Source organism: Pteropus medius, unplaced genomic scaffold (assembly GCF_902729225.1).
Source record: "Pteropus medius unplaced genomic scaffold, Ma_sr-lr_union100, whole genome shotgun sequence".
NCBI lineage: Eukaryota > Metazoa > Chordata > Mammalia > Chiroptera > Pteropodidae > Pteropus > Pteropus medius.
In genome coordinates, this window is record NW_024354502.1 from 12,023,379 (window position 1) to 12,040,390 (window position 17,012).

The 17,012-nt window shown below is 31.4% G+C and overlaps 1 protein-coding gene across 1 annotated transcript in view; it reads left to right on the forward strand.

Moving 5' to 3' along the window:
* The window catches only part of CSMD3 (CUB and Sushi multiple domains 3), a 1,005,898-nt gene that overhangs the window by 686,711 nt on the left and 302,175 nt on the right, over nt 1-17,012 (forward strand). The window contains exon 23 of the mRNA XM_039853604.1: nt 13,915-14,084. Within this exon, the coding sequence (XP_039709538.1) occupies nt 13,915-14,084 (170 nt within the window). The remainder of the gene's footprint in view (nt 1-13,914; nt 14,085-17,012) is intronic.

The following is a 17,012-nucleotide window of genomic DNA, read 5'->3' on the forward strand; positions in this document are numbered from 1 at the left end:
TATATTTGTTTATTGTTTATCCCTCAGAGGAATAAATGAAAATAAAGATTTTCATCTCTCCTATTTTTTTTTTCATGGCTGAATCTCTAGTACAAAGAAAAATGTCTAGTGTTTAGTAGACACTTAATAAATATTTATGAGATGAATGAATGAATGAATGACTGTCATTATAATCACTCCATTGTATTTCTCAAATAAAAACATAGTATTCCAAAGGATGGTATGTGTTTCCAGTTCAAACAATGGAGGAAGGTCATGTAACATCAAAATAAAGTTTACAGCCAGTTTGGTCCACAGCTTTGAATTTATAGGATTCTTTATATTTTAATTGAAATTTCTACATAAATTTAAAAATGCTATTTAAAGTGAGGAATTATTAATGTTTGAATTAAGATGTTTCAAATTTGTATAAATTAAATTTATATAAATGAAAATCCATGTACATGATCTACAAGATAGTTTCCTTTTGTTTTCTAGAGCACTTATTTCATAAAGAAATTTAAGCAAGAAACAAAGCAACAGAGTGAAAACAAAAACCTCCATCATGATAGTAACGATAGTAGAGAAGATAGAAGCAAGGAAAGAAAAACAGCATAGTAAACGTTGATAAAAAATAATAAGTCACTTTTAGATGACAATATGCTGGAAGAACACTCATACCATGAGTACAGACCATTTTCTTTTAGTCAGTTTAGAACTCGTGAACTTTATAGATTAAATTTTTGTTTAGTGTTTAGAGTCAAACTGTCTAAAAATTACAGTGCAGAATCACAATATGTTTGTCTCTCTTTTACAAATTTTCTTTCAAAGGAATGCTTATTACCAATTCTGCTCATAACTCATTTGCTTAAGGATCAGTAGTGTTATGGAGAAGCAGGAGGGGCTAGTTGTTACTCTCCAGTTAGTGCTATCATATATAATCTCCTGGCATGTTACTCCATACTGCAGTCTCTCCCTTACATTATTAAGATTTCTTAGTTATACCCTGTTAGAATACAATATAGTGAACGTACAGCTACAGTACAGGGTGAATGATCTTCAAGGAATCTTCAACCCATCCACTGATCCCGGGAAACTGATGTGTCGAAGTCCAGGGAAGTGAAATGGAATAGTTTCTTGTTCAAATTTACGCAAGCCTTAGTTCCCTTAAAATAAAAGTTCCAGTGTTTATGTGTCTGTTATACTTTATTGATAATACCTCTTAAGAACACAAGGAACATAAGAGATAAGATATTTCTTAAGAAAACCAAAGATATTGTACAATTGTTTCAGCAGATTGCGCTTCATGCTTTCAAGACATGATTAAGCTTCACTTTCTCTGTGAGCTTTCCTCAACTTCCATGGGTGGAATCGGTTATCTCATTCACAGTGCTCCCAGCAAAGTGGTGCCTAACTTTTTTACAGCACTTAGTACATCACATAGCATTTATCATTTACCTGTTTATTTCACTCTTTTCTACTCCCAGCAAATACCAGAGTCCTTGCTGTGTACTGAATTTCTATGAACCGATCATATGTTTAGATGTAACATTTTAATTCTAGATACAATATTTTTGATGTTTAGACCTCTGTCTCTTAAGGGAAATTTGAATTTCTTATGTTTTGTATTGACAACTTATCTATTCTGTATGCAGTTTTGTTGTCCAATAGACACAAGAAGGAACATTTGAATTTAATTTTATTATCTAGAATCTGTAATGGGAGTATAAAATGACTCAACATGTGTTGTTTGCATCAACAAACGCCACACTAGTACAATGATTCATATCTAGTTTGAATGGAAAAACTGTCTGCAAAGCCAATAGTCTGTTAAGGATCGTGCCTTGGAACAAAACATACAGCTGGCACTATCAATACTTAGCTATTTTGCTTCTGATTGTTTTTGTTTTTTTTTAATTTTGTGTGTGTGGTGTGTGTGTGTAAAATTTTCAGTGCCTGTTCCAAATTGGTCTATTCTTTTCTGAAGATGTTTTGTCTGTCTCTTTTTACTGTAAATATAAAGAAGACAATAAATGATTAGTACATTAAAGTGGCAGAACCCAAGATGGATCATTTCCTTGGATTAATTTGGTACATTCCATAGAATGTAAACACCCCCCTGCTTCTTATAAGGAATACTTAGATAGGTATTAGCAACCAGAAGGTGTACCTGCTGGCATGTTCATGGTCTAGGGTTGGTATTCTAGCTCCTCATTTTTGTATTCACAGATGTAAAGTCAATGTTATCTGCATTATGAATGGCATTCCTCAATCACTCTATCTCCATGAAACCTTAGAAGTTGGGCTAAAATTTCCAATTTTTAGAAGTTATTTAGAATTATTAAATTGTTATGTTGATTTTGTTTCTCTTGATATATTTAATTTGCAAAGAAGTTTCAATCCATAGTAAATCTTCTGACATCTTAAAAGTTCATCTAAAATGACATATTTTTCTAAGAATTAGTTATAGATTGCTTTACAGTAAGCTAGTATAATTACTGAATGCTTAGCATAGTGAATTTTAATACAGTTTGAGGAGGAAAGCATAAAGTTTTTCCCTGATTTGTAATTATGACATTTTATACATTGGCCAAAGAGAAGACCACCATGGGAGGCTCAGTAGACTTTCAGGGCCTGAAGTCCACTCCCTTACACCTCCAGAGAGTGGCAAAGAGATGTGAATCAGAAGATTATGCTCAGGTGACATGATGGCAATTAGACCTAGGGACTTTACTCATTAGTGTTTTTTTCAGCTTTTGTTTTGTTTTGTTTTGTTTTGTTTTGTTTTGTTTGATGACGGGTGAGCTGGGGGGATCTATTTTATGATTTCTACAGAATTGAAAAGTCACAAGTCAAAATGTCATCTAGCCACTTATTTATTGATTGATCCAACCATATTATATAATTGTTCTTTATTACCAGAAAGGAGGGAAGAAATGGTTAAATCAGAGACAACTTGGATTTCAAACAACTGTGAAAATCTCATATGGATTAAATCCATTTCAAACGTGATGGTGGGAATTAGGGAAATATAAGAGAATTGAGATTATATGTCACCCAAGGGCAGCTAGTTTAAAAGGCCGAATCATACCTTTATTTTTTACTGAGGCTCGTTTATATGTTTAAGTGTGAGAAACAGGCTACCTCTCTGCTTATAAAGGCCTAAATTTGCAGTTTAGAGCAGGATCAACATACCATGCCAGAAACTCTTATGATAAATGCCAAGCTTAATTATGATTATATTTATGGAGATAAGCCTTGGAAACCATTCTTAAGGATTTCTGAACTTTTAAAATATTTACTAAAAGAGAAATTGGTAACCCTCCCCACCCCTCCTTTACACTCACCTAATAAAAGAAAAAACTTTATCTAAATGAAAAGTTGCATATTACAATTTGAAAAAGTTAATTATATTGGTTTGGGAGGATGTAAATGAGAGTAAATGACCGATCTTCAGCTGAAAATAATTTCTATTTTATGTGTGCAATGAAATGTGAATCAATAATACTGCTTAAATAACTAGATTTGCTTAATGTAGGTTTTATTTCCCATAAAGTATCTGTGTGTATGTTTTTTGTTTTAACCAATACTTTAATTCAGCTAACATACTCCTTATACATTCATTATATTATAAGCTTCTCTCTTTAAGTGTGCTTTTATGTTTTAAAAATTTTGCTTGCTATAACATTTGGATCATTTAATTAAATATTAGGGATTCCTGAATATCATAGAAAACACTCTAATATTTAAGAAACTATGTTTGCCTTATTTCCTTTCTTACCTTTCCATTAAAACATTACTAAGATAGTGCTCATTTACTGAAAATGTGCAAAGACGCCGTCTGCTTCCTTTTCCTACTCTCCTTTTTCCCCCTGTCCCAGTAGAGAACTTAATTAATTTTATGCTTAATCTGAGACTAAGATATTGCATTTTAATCTTTGCGTAGGAAACGTATTTTAAACATCCCTGATATCTATGGTTTAAGACTGGTTAGCTTACTCAGCCACTCCTATCTTCAAATTCTTCTTTAGAAACAGGCTGACTTCACCAAAGTGCAAATAAAGTGCTTAGTATTGTAAGCACTTAAATACTACTAACTGTTGATGTTGCTTATTTCTCTTTCATATGTGGAGCTTTTCATATAACATGCAGAGTAATTAAATTCTATTAGATGAAAGAATTATATTTTGTTTTTGTTTTCTACAATTATTAATTCCCATAATTTTATTCCAAGGATAGCTAATTTCTTCTTAGTATCCCTCCTATTAATTCTTGCTATTGAATTAATAGTATTTATTGGGCTTTTACAGGATCTAGAAAAGTATGTTTAAATCTTGGGATATGAGAAATATTATTAGATGTTGCCTTACTCTCATTATACTTATGACTACAATTTGGTTCTCTTCACTGAAGTAGCTCACTAGGAAATATAAAAATGTTCCTGTTACATAATGGACTATTTTCTTTTGTATTATAACAATTTATGAAACTATATTCAAAAGGGGTAGGAGTATTTATATACCAACATGTTTTGACACAACATCAAATAATTTTTATACTACTATTATTTTACCACTTGAGTTAAATGTAGTCAAAGGGTAACATATATGCTCTAAAAATCTTATTATGAACCAATAACTATCTTGGCCCATTCTGCAATCTTCAAAAAATAATGAAAACAAAATAATATATTCTAAGAATGACCATATTTCTTTCAGAGATTTTAAATAATGAGTTATTGATATGAACATTACTGTATAATTTGTTGCTATATTCTTGTAGTACCGTTAGTCATATATATGTTGTTCCATGGTAGTCATCATAGTGTATGTATAATTTAAATCTATGCCTTCACTTACAACATTTAAAATCACACAGATTTTCACAAGAAACTTACTAGTCTAGTTTTAGGATATTAGACTATTAGATCTTCAGAATCAGGGCTGGCTTTTGAAAATTCTACTTAGCCTCCATCTCTATACTATTATAAACACCTTCAGATCTTTTAAAATTCACAAATAACCTAAACAAACAAACCACGAATGTCAACAAAAAGCTCTTTAAACCTCTGTCACTCCTTGCTATCCTTGTATCTTTCTACATTCCTTTGCAGCCAGTATCATTAAAAATATTGGTTGACTTCCTTTCTTCCCAACCTCTTATGATCCAAAGCAGTTAACTCTTATTATTCATCTTAATTGAACTTTCTGATATTTAACACTACTGACAATTCTTTTCTTGAAACTAATTCTTCTGTACTCTTCCATGATATCATTTTCTTTAAATGTTCCTTTTTTCTCACACTTAAATTCTGATGCTCCATGGATTCTGTTTGCTTTTCTTCTCTGTCCATATATGTTCACTGGTTAAATCCTTCATCTGTGGCTTGAAATATCCCACAACTACTAATATGTCTGCTGCTTAGGTGGACTTCTCCACCTGATATCCAACAGACATCCTAAATTCAGCAGGTACATAAATAAATTCATCAACATACTCAAAGTCACTCCTCTTCACGTCTTCTCTACCTTTCCTCTATTCCCCTGACCCATATTCAACTAATCTCCATGTCCTATAACGTTTACTTTCAATCTAACTCTCTCTATATTACTTTAATGCAAGCTCTCACAATCTCCTGTTTGACATACTACAATAATCTTCTCTAGGTTTTTCTCCCTCTAGGAACCCAGGGCTATAATCCATTCCCCATAGAGCCTCCCTGTTGGGTTTCTCAAATCCGATCATCTTTTTCTCTTCTTAAAACTTTTCAATTGGTCTTCAGTGCCTGCATAATAAAGTCTGAATTTCTTAGAATGGCATTTGAACTACTGGTTCTCCTAACCATGTCAGTCTAGTTTCCTCATTCATGCTTTTCATTCTAGCAGTTTCCTCTGCTTGGATTTTCTTCTTTGTACATTTTGATTACCCTTGAAACCACTTCTTTGATTCAGATAAAGGATAACCTATTCCATGAAGTCTTCCCTGACATTATTTTACTATTACTTTAAAATGTATCTGTTCCTCATTTTTGCAATCCCAGGTTATTGCACAAAATCTCAGGTATCACACTACAGATTACATATTAGTGCACACATCAGTCTCCATGTTTCTCTCTCTTCTAGACTATATATTACATGAGAACAAGAACTTTATCCTCAAGAACTAAAATAGTACCTGGTATATCCATAGGTATTGTCATTAATATTATTTTAATGAGGCAATAAATTTAGCACAGTAGACCCTCAACAGCTATTTATGGAAGGAAGAAAGCATGACAGGACAATTTCAAGTTACAGGAAATTTTTCATGCTTTTTGACAGAGAATTGCATATTTGATTAAAAACGTTTTGAACTTATGCTCTCCAATTATGACTGCAATTCATAGAAGAATAATTCTGCATGGCAATTGTCATTACTAAGATTCTTCATGGTAAAAAATTAAATATAGAAAATCCATTAAAATTAATTTTTAAGGAGAAAAATACATTCCTAATTAAATCTTTCCAGTGAAAAAAAAATAGGGAACTCTTGATTTGTAAGTAAGTTTAGCAGGCATTAGTTTGCACTTGGATGCATGCACGCATTGTATTTAGAAAGGCTGGAAAGAGAAAGCCAGTTAAGAATCAGTGTCGTCTAACAACAAAGGAAAGAAAAAACCAGGCTTTAACAAGTAATACTTATGGATTCCTCATATTTTTAGTAATGGCATAAAGAAATTACTATACCTCTCTATCCTCTAATTTCCAACCACTTGTGCAAATCTAAGCATTATTCAATTACCTAATTGAGAAAAAAAAATTGACAAAAAAGTTTTAAAGAGCAGTGTGTTATAAACACTGCCAAGTCATAAAAGCATATTAGGTCTCCTAAATATGTTCAGTCTTAACACATTTATCATATTTCATAAATTTTTAGATAATTCTTTCAAAAAATTTTAACATCTCTGAAATTGATATCTCACAATCAGTGACTATCATAGGCTACTGACATTTTTGGTTTCTTAAAGACACATAATGATATCTCTTACAATCAGTGGTGTCTTAATTCGATAAATTACAGTAGAAATTAGCTAAGAAACAACAACACAACGACAACAAAATTAAGTAACTTCACATATATGATAAAAAGATGATTGATTTGGATTGGACAGTTTGAATGCACATCTCCTATATGAATACAATCATATATTACCATTATTTTCCTACAAGTAATAATTAAACTTATGGAAAATATATTTTTATTTAACACTACACCTTACTTGACTTTGCATACCATATGTTTAGGTTTGAAAACTTTCTAAGTTTTTTGAATAATCCAAGTCAAGTTTATTTTAACCGTTTTTATAAAACAATTTAAAAATAATCTGTGGTGCTATCAAAATAGCATCAAAAAAGAGATTCTGCAATACAAATTCTTAAAAATGATTGCAAACTTTACTGATTGTAGACATTTTTCAAATTTTCTAGCCAAATTACTGAAAAGCATTTTACCAGTTTATCTGAATATATATGCCTGTATGTAAACAATAGATGCTACCAGATTCTCTTACCCTAGCAATGGAGATTAACGATGCATGGGCTGGCCTATTTTTCAGTAAGTAAGAAAAAATCGATTTCCGTGATATCCTGGCTCTCGTGCATTCCTCACTGTAGCAGTGACTCTTATCACCAGATTCCAGTCCACGTATTTCTCCTGTTCCAATCCAACTAAAGCCACATTTATGAACATATTATTTTCAGCTGAGCAAAGAGTTTCATGTTGTAATCAAAATATATTTCTTAATCTGCTTGTTGAAATAAAATATTTTATATGAACAGGATTTGTTTTTCACAAAATAAGAGCATCATAACAAACAGTGCGTGGACTGGAGATTGCACAGAAAATATTTATATTCTATAGAGAGTACTGAAGACCTAGTCTCCAAAAATATTTTCTTAATACTCTGCTAAATTATGTAGTATTTTTATATTATTAATTCCTACGATTTAAAGATGACCTCCCAGTTCAATTCAGAGAGGAGATGTTATCACATATTACTACTTTAATATTGATTATTTTATAGGAAATCCATATTAAAAACTTAGGCTTTAAAAATTAGTGATATCAGTTATCAAGAATGAAAAATTCATTCTAGATCAAAGCATTAGGTGCTGAGCTTATGTTAGGGTAGGGGAAATGTGCTGAGCTTATGTTCAGGTAGGGGAAATGTGCTTACCTCACTAATAGAAAACATTGCAACCCCTGAACCCGGAAGCAATAGTTTTCTGACCCAAAATCTCAAAAAAAAAAAAAAACCAAAAATGTGTGAACATAACTCACTTAATCTTCTCTATTCTTCATCTTCTGCAACCAACTGTCCAGACTAAAAGATGAAAATATTTGCCCACCATAAGAACAACAAGCCACTCACACCTAGTGACATCTCCTCATACATACCTAAAAAAAACTTTTTCTGCCCTACAACATCAGATAAAAAACAGAAGAAACACTCATTCTGAGAGACCTACCTCTAGCTCAGTCGCCCCCACACAGACTCTTTTTAGTTCCAAACATGTGTCACAACCCCCACCACCACCAAAATAATATTTTCAGAAATGTTCTTTCTGTTTGAGATATTCTTTTCCCCAACCTGCCTTCTCACATCACCTTAATTTGTCAATTTCAGTCCTTCAGCGAAGTCTTGATTTTACTCAGAACAGGTCAGGGCTCCAAGTTATATGTTTTCACAGACTACAGTTGTCCCTCGATATTTGAGGCGGATTAGTTCTAGGAAACCAGAGAATGCCAATATCTGGATGCTGGAGTTTCCTATCTTAAAATGATGTAATATTTGCATGCAACCTATGCATATTCTCCTATATACTTTAAATCATGTCTAGATTACTTACAATACTTAATATAATGTAAATGCTGTATAAATAGCTATTATACTGTATTGTTTAGGGAATAATGACAAAGAAAGGCCTGAATATGTTCAGTACAGATTCAATTATCATAGACCTAACTACATAGCACATATCAGGAACAATGTAAATTTTCCATTGTTTTCAATTGAAGGTTGGTTGAATCTGTGCATGGGAAACCCGTGGATTAGAGAGGGCCAACTGTATGTACTTATTTTAGTGGTCATATTATAAACATGTTGTTGCTACTGGAAAAAGTTCCATGGGGTTTCAACACTGTGTCTCCTATGCCCAGTATTTATTAAATAAATCAATTTATTTTTTCCAATTCAGAGCATACCATAATCTCCTAGCCATTTTAAATATGTTAATATACATCTTTACCAAGGTACACTGTTAAGCAAATGTATTAATAGTTTATATAAGAATGACCTTATGACTTTATTTTTATTATGAGAAATGTTTCCCATACATATGTTACGTCATATATGCAGTTTGTTACAGCACCTGCCTGAAAACCCTGGTATTGCCCAGATGTTGTGAGTTACAGATTATGTTTATTCAGTGACAGATGTATGCGGTACATAAATGTCACTATGGCTGGAAAATGATGACTGTTTTTCAATTCACCTTTGCTACTTGAATTTCTAGGACTTCCTTTACTCAAACTCCTCTTTCCCAGATAGTTGATGTTCTTTATATAATCGTATCTTCCTAAGATCAACTAACCATCCTTCTCTCTTGGGCTAGCTGATCTGCTGCTAGTTATTTTTTTCAGTTAATTTTAATGTATCTTAAAAATATTCAATCACAATTTACTAATACTCATATCTTCTTATTTTTAAGTATTCTTTGTGAGAAATTGCTGTCATATTCATGTCATAAACAGTGAAAATTTGTAGTTATGGTATTTTTTCAGGACACTTACGAACACTGCACCATAATTTTATTTGTGAGAATTATCCTGATACTTCAAGGTGACATTATTTCATTTCTTTCACACACCATCATAGCTACCTGATGCTGGAAAGAACCATAACAATATAATTCCATATCAAATAATTTTCTTTGTTTGGGCCCTGAAATCACATCCCTTGGGACTAGAAATAGTGTTTACAAGCAGAGAAAACACCGTGTACAAAGGCCCAGTGTGTGAGGCTGTGGCAAAGTAAAGGGCACATGGTTCAGAGTAGCTGAATTGCAAGGTCCCTGGGAGAGGATGGTGGGTAATAATTAGAAAGCTAGATTGGGTTCACATTATAAACGATTATAAATGGCCTCACATGACATTTGTGGGCTTTGACTTGCTTATGATTAGTATATTTTAGGCAGAAAGTTCAAGAGCAGATTTTCATCTGGAAAATATTATGACAGGAGATACAAGCATGTTCATTGCTAGACTCGGGCATATGGTCAAACTGTGCATAGTCTGTTGTTAATTTCAACATTAGATCTTCAATTCCAGTTGGCAAGCAAGACTGCTGTAGCCAAAATGCAGAAAGAGACCTTGTACAAGGCAGATGTTAGTGCTACATTAGGTACTGGGGAAGCCAGTGTTTGGTAGATTTTAAATTTGAAGATAAAATCGAAGGTGGAATTTCATGTAAAAATAAATAACTTATTAATCATCTAGTTCCTGAAGTTTGATTTTGTGGTTAAATGAGTTTCTTCTTAACTTACCATTAATAGAAAATTTTACTTTGTTAAAACTCTTATTGAAAGAATAAATGTTTATTTTCCTGTATATATAAGTAGAACATTCTAAACAGATTTTCAGTTTTTCATGTTTCAAGATGTTCCTTTCAAATGACGTAATCATTCTGAACATTAATTATGTATAAAAGAATACAGATTTATAAATTATATTAGGAGTGAATGTGTTCTGACCTCCAGGACATACCCCAGCCCACATAAACTAATCCTCTTAATTTTTAATAGAATGTTTTTAGATAGTGTGTGTAGCAATTAAGGTATAAAGAAAAGAGTGACTTTGCATACCAGTTTATCTGGGGTAGTCTCAGTCTGAACCTGTTGTATGGGATGATTACTAACAGTGCCTCCTGTCACACTAAAAAAAAAGTATTTTTATCTGAACAACAACAAAAAAAAAGTATTTACCCTTTTAACACCATAGGCAATGACATTTAAATTCCAGTATAACTCTCAGCTCTGATACGCACTTTTGATTTTTAGCAAGAAAGCTCACTTTGATATCTTCATCTATATAGAACTAGGGGAAAGCAGGTTTACCTTGCAAAGTTGTTGTGAGTAATAAATGGACAGTTGGCTTCATGAGTGTGAAACTCAGTAGTTTCACAGGGTTCCATGCTAAGCAGGAGCCCCTGCTTGGTTTAATGCTTTATTGATCTCTTGAAATTCTTAATATATTTTCAACAAGGGACAGTACATTTTTATTTTTACACTGGTCCCACAATTTATAGTTAGCCCTGATTAAATGAGAAAGGTACTTATTTAATCCAGTTTTTCCCATTATTCTTCCATTCTGGTTTAAGTCCTGATTTTACTTCACCTGGTATGAAATTATTTATATAAATTTTGAACTAACTAAAATATTAAAATATAACAAAAACAAATTATTTTTCGTAGAAAAGCAAATCTTTAAATTATACAGTATAAACCCAGTAATGTTTATGACAGAAGGTACTTACTACTTACTCAAATGTTGAGCATTTAACAATAAATTATTAGTATATTTTAAAGGGTAGTTGAAGTAACTTTTTATTGAGCAAAAGCTCAGTTTAACACGTTAAAATAATTTTAATATCATAAGTGATTCTCCAAAATTAGGAAGGATCTTCTGGCTTTTCACAGATAATCGTCTTTCTACACCTTGATTGTCACACTGGGGACAAAATAAATACTCTAAATTCTTTTTCTATGTATATAACATGATGCCTTCATTAGTATTTATACTTAAAATATTCATAATGATACCTTTAATTTATTAAGCTGTTGTTATATGTCAGCACTTTGCTAATGCTCTACGTGTATTATCTATATATATATTTTCAACTCACACACACACATCCCTCTGAGTAGGGCATTATTATTTCCATTGTAATAATAACAATATTGAGGCTTAAGAGAGAAAATGAAACACTTGCCAAAGCTATTTAGATAGAAGATAGAGCTTAATTTTGAAAACTAAATCTCTGAATTTTAAAGTCTGAGCCCTTAATCAATATATCAGTGTTTTGCAAGCTGGCATACAAAACATAGTATCATAACTCCATGCTTTTGTAATATAATTTAAAACTTTGCTTTCTCTAATAAATAATCGAACTAATAAAAATGTATTTGCATTCTGGGTCATCTATATAATCAAATACATTTGTCTTTATGCCCTCCAAAACATACCTAGATTCTACTAAGCTAATGAGAAGGAAATTAAACAGATTTAAAATATAAATGATTCTTTCCTACTCAGTGAAGGACACATGGTGTCATGTTATATTATACAGATGAAAGTTTCTCAGCAGTTCTGAGAGGAGTAAGATGAGGGTGAATTGAATCATTAAACAGCATAGTGTAATTAAAGGCATAGCAAACTCCAACAGCCTGATGGCTCTTTATCCACATTGCCAAGGGCAATTTAATTCCAGGGAAACAAAATCTTATGCCACATTAGATACATGTTGCTATTTTTAATTTTATTGTTTTGAGGGTTTTATTCTTCCTGTATGTGTAAAACTTTTTTTGTATTATAATTGTATACTGCCAAAAGCATAAGGACATCTGTTTTTATGTTTCAACATATTTAAATAACATTAAAATAATTTAAATCGATATTGGGAGTCTGTAAGTTTTTTTGTTTTGTTTCTTTTACTTTAAATGGACTTTGAGGAAAACTATTGGATGACACTTCCTCAAGTGACTGGTTGATTATTAGCATTACACCATTAGTTGTTATTATTATTGTACACTATATTGATATTACACCGACTGCTCTATCTTTATCATTTTCAGTTCCTCGTTAGGCTTTTCTTTTGCCTTATTTTTGTTAATGCTTAATCATTTAAAAGGTAAAGCAATTCATTATCCTTCACTTTGTTGTATACTTCCTATGACTGTTCCCATGAATCCTTATTTTAAAAATCTTATTTCTGTAGAATAGTGACTTGAGTTATTTAAAATATAACTCTCCCTGACTTATGATATGGTAATATGAAGCAACTTATTAGATAAGATTGAAAACTGAGTTCATTGACTTTCTGAGACCTAAAGAACATGTTTGGAGATTATAAAGACTTATTTGATATTGCAACATTTAAGTAATAAACTGAAATTAAATTTGAAAAAAATTAAGGAATTTCTACTTCTCTCTAAGTGGTTAGAACTTTGACAAATGTGGCAGGATTAGTCCTAGAGAGTCAGCATTACCATATACTGATTATGAGAATGCCTTAATCTATTATGTCTTTTAAACTGAGGAAAATGATACAATTTCCAAAGATGTCCAATTTATTACGATTATTGGTTAGTGAGTTTTACTTGTTATATCAGTTTTCAAAGATAATGTATTTATTTCCTCTTTTGTTACTGAAATTCTTGGATCAGGGGAATGCTGCCTATTGAAAGAAAAAGGGTCAAATACAAAAAAAGGTAAAAATAAAAAAATCCAATATGAATCATTATAAAACAAAATTAATTTCGACTTTTTTATACTTTAGATAATTAAATTAGAAATTTAAAAGTAATAAATTATCAGAAATCTAGAAACAAACTATATCTTGAAAATCATCTGCTCTCATTTTTTTCCATGCTTTCTTTTCATGAGGGGGATACTGAAACTTCATATATTTCCATTTATGTACAAGGGTCATGTCCACGGTCAGTAGTACTTCCCATTTGAGAGGGAATGAATCATCTGCCACACACAGCCATTCTGTACATTACTTTCCTGTTAGGCTCTAGTTAAAATAAAATCCATTTACACTTTCATACATTATATTACTTGAAAATGATAATGCTTTCTATTAAACTGTACTTCGATATTCTGTTTTACCTGCAGCTGAATGTGGTGCATCTGCAACAAATAATGAAGGAATTTTGCTCTCTCCAAATTATCCACTCAACTATGAAAACAACCATGAATGCATTTATAGTATTCAGGTTCAAGCAGGAAAGGGAATCAATATTTCAGCCAGAACATTTCATTTAGCACAAGGAGATGTTCTTAAGGTAGGTAAAATGAGACATACTTGTATTTTGATCATTTTTAGTTATTAAGTATACATTAGTACATATATGTGTATGTATATATGTATGTATATGTATATATAATCAACCATAAACCATTCTAACATTTATAGTTTTAAATTATATATTATTTCTCATTTTATAATTTTCATTGAGATAAAAAGCTTTGTTTCCAATTTTTATAGTAATTTTTTATTTTATATGTAAATTTTAATGTTTCAGTAACACTAAAATAACTTTTTCATGCCAAACATCTTATATTCAAAGCATTTTATTTATAATTCATAATTAACACCCAAATGGTCATTTCTTTAAGAAATACAGTAACAATTTGTTTTTATTTTGATGTCTGTTAAGTAACTTATTTATCTCTGTTGAAACATGGATAATTCTTAGCATTTATGACTACAAAAGATTCATATTTCATGAATATGTAAAACTAAAAACTGAATATTTATAAATTATGAAAAAATTAACTGTTGAAAAGAAACATTAGGATAAGATTTATTAATTTATTTTAAAAACTGAAAATAATCACATGTCTTACTTTTTAAAGAAATATTTTAGATATTTTGATAATTGCTGATTCATATTTTGCCAAGTGAGATTTTGATATAGTTTACATATGCTATTAGAATAAAAATAAACATGTCTATAAAATTACATTTAAATATTTTGTAAATAATTATGTGTATTATTCCTAAATCTTAAGATTTTTCTTAAGCTAAATAAGAAATCCAATTTTTCATAAATCTTGAAAAAAAATTGTGATATCTCTGATTGGCAGGGGATTTTTGTTTAAGCAGTGATTTTAGATTGTTGGTTATTTTTCTTCTTTTAAAAAGAATATCGTTTTGCTGATAAGTGATCATTCTCTAAGACAAATAGTACTTTATGCATGTAAGATTTGTATAGACATGGGAAAGATTTCCTGCAGTACACTTACATACATATAAGTATACTTATAAGTATACGATTTTAGTATTAATTTAGGTTTTTTGCACTTTTCTCCATTAGGCTAACTATGGGAGAAAGTGTAACATGGCATAGATCAGAAGGGTAAGCCCAGCCACTAACCTATTATCACACAAGTATCAATAATAAACATGTATTTACGTGTTAAAGTCAGGAAATGCTCCCCCATGCCTACCACCATTCTTCCTAAAATATTTCTTTATTCTCTCTGTAATGCTTGAAATTTATCCATTACTTTTCCATAGTGAATGATGTTTATTATTTGGAAAATTAATTTGGAATAATAAGTTATGTCTTTTAAAAATAAAGTAGCCCTCGTATGTTCCTCAGAATGTTTTCTGACTAATGTCTTACTTATTTGGAGTAAGGTTATATGCATTCGTGATGTATGTTACTTTGAGGAAGGGCAAGGCCTCCATAACAAATGACAATGCGAGGGGATGTGATGGTGAGAGACAAAGGAAGGTAAAAAGAAAAATCAGTTTAATGTGCTTTAGTGGATTTCATTAGTGATTTTTCTTTTATTAATGAAAGGATGAAAATTTATATTCCCAGCATTTTTTTAAATTTCTTTTTTGTAATTTTCCTAAAATAAATATATGTTTCCCAAAGTTGAAAAGATTCTAAATATTATAATAGAAACACACTATTTCAATTATCCCTCTATTACTAGTCTTGCCTAGGATTTATATTACTTTAAAATAACTTTAACAAGCCACACTAGAAGACAGTCTGTGATGGGCTTTTATACTCCAAGTCTGTCTTCATCATGGTCTCTCCATCAATGTAAGATATAGGATATTTATTTGTTACCTTATTCCTCCCATTAATCCCATGGGCAACTGTTAGTTCAAAGATACCTGCTGACACAGGCATAGTTAGGCATGCACAAGCAGAGATATGGACCTTCCAAAGGAGAAATGAAAACTTCTCATATTATGGAGTCCAAAGTTCTTTTAGGATGAAAGGTCATTTGCCTGAATGCAAACTAGTTCATGAAAGCCCATCCCCATCTCCAGCACTTTCCAATATTAAGCATAGGCGAATCAGTTCTCTTCCTCCATTCAGACTAAGAAATAAGGAGAAATAAGTAAAACAAATAGCCCCTTATTAGACCCTCTACCCCTTGACTGAGAGAATTTAAATGCATTTTTTTTTTTTTTTTATGTGGTAGAGTTGGCTACATAACTCTTCTAATCCTTAGAGTGTAGAGTATAGGTTTTGGGTTTTTGTTTGTTTGTTTGTTTGTTTTTTTTGGTCAGATTTCATTTACTATATATTAATCATTGTATGGGAGTCTATTAAAAACAGAAACAGCAACAAAAATAAACACACACACACCTTTCCTCTGATTACTCACAATCTAGGCTGACATTCACTCACTCACTTTCTCTCTCTTCCCTTCATTCCATAAACTACTTTTGTTATATATAACCATACTAGTAAAGTTTTCATTGCGGGTAGACAATCATATGACTCTTCTATGTACTTTATTTCTGGCACTACTAACAGATTTTCCGATTCATTAGAACTGGGGAAAACTGTTTCAGTTGATCTGTACCTAGTTATAAAGCTCTACAGACTATCTGATAATCAGCAGGTTTGGGAATTATGAATATATGCTTCTTTGGTTCTCTTCTTTTCAGTCGGCAGGAATATTGAACTTTCCAGACCCTTACTCAAAATATGTAATGTAATCAATTATTTCAATTAACATTTATAAGAGGCATTTATTGTAAGTAGACTCTATAAACGATCAACAATGAGTAGTCCCCATTGGCCTGATAGGACAGAAGCTGAATACCACCCAGAAATACTATTTCTGTTTTTGTTGTTTAGCAGAGATAAAATTCAAGGCAAGCTTTTTATCATAGTCAGCATTGTGTAGTTTAAAGACTTATTTTTCATTCCGAATGTAGACTAAATGGATGCTTA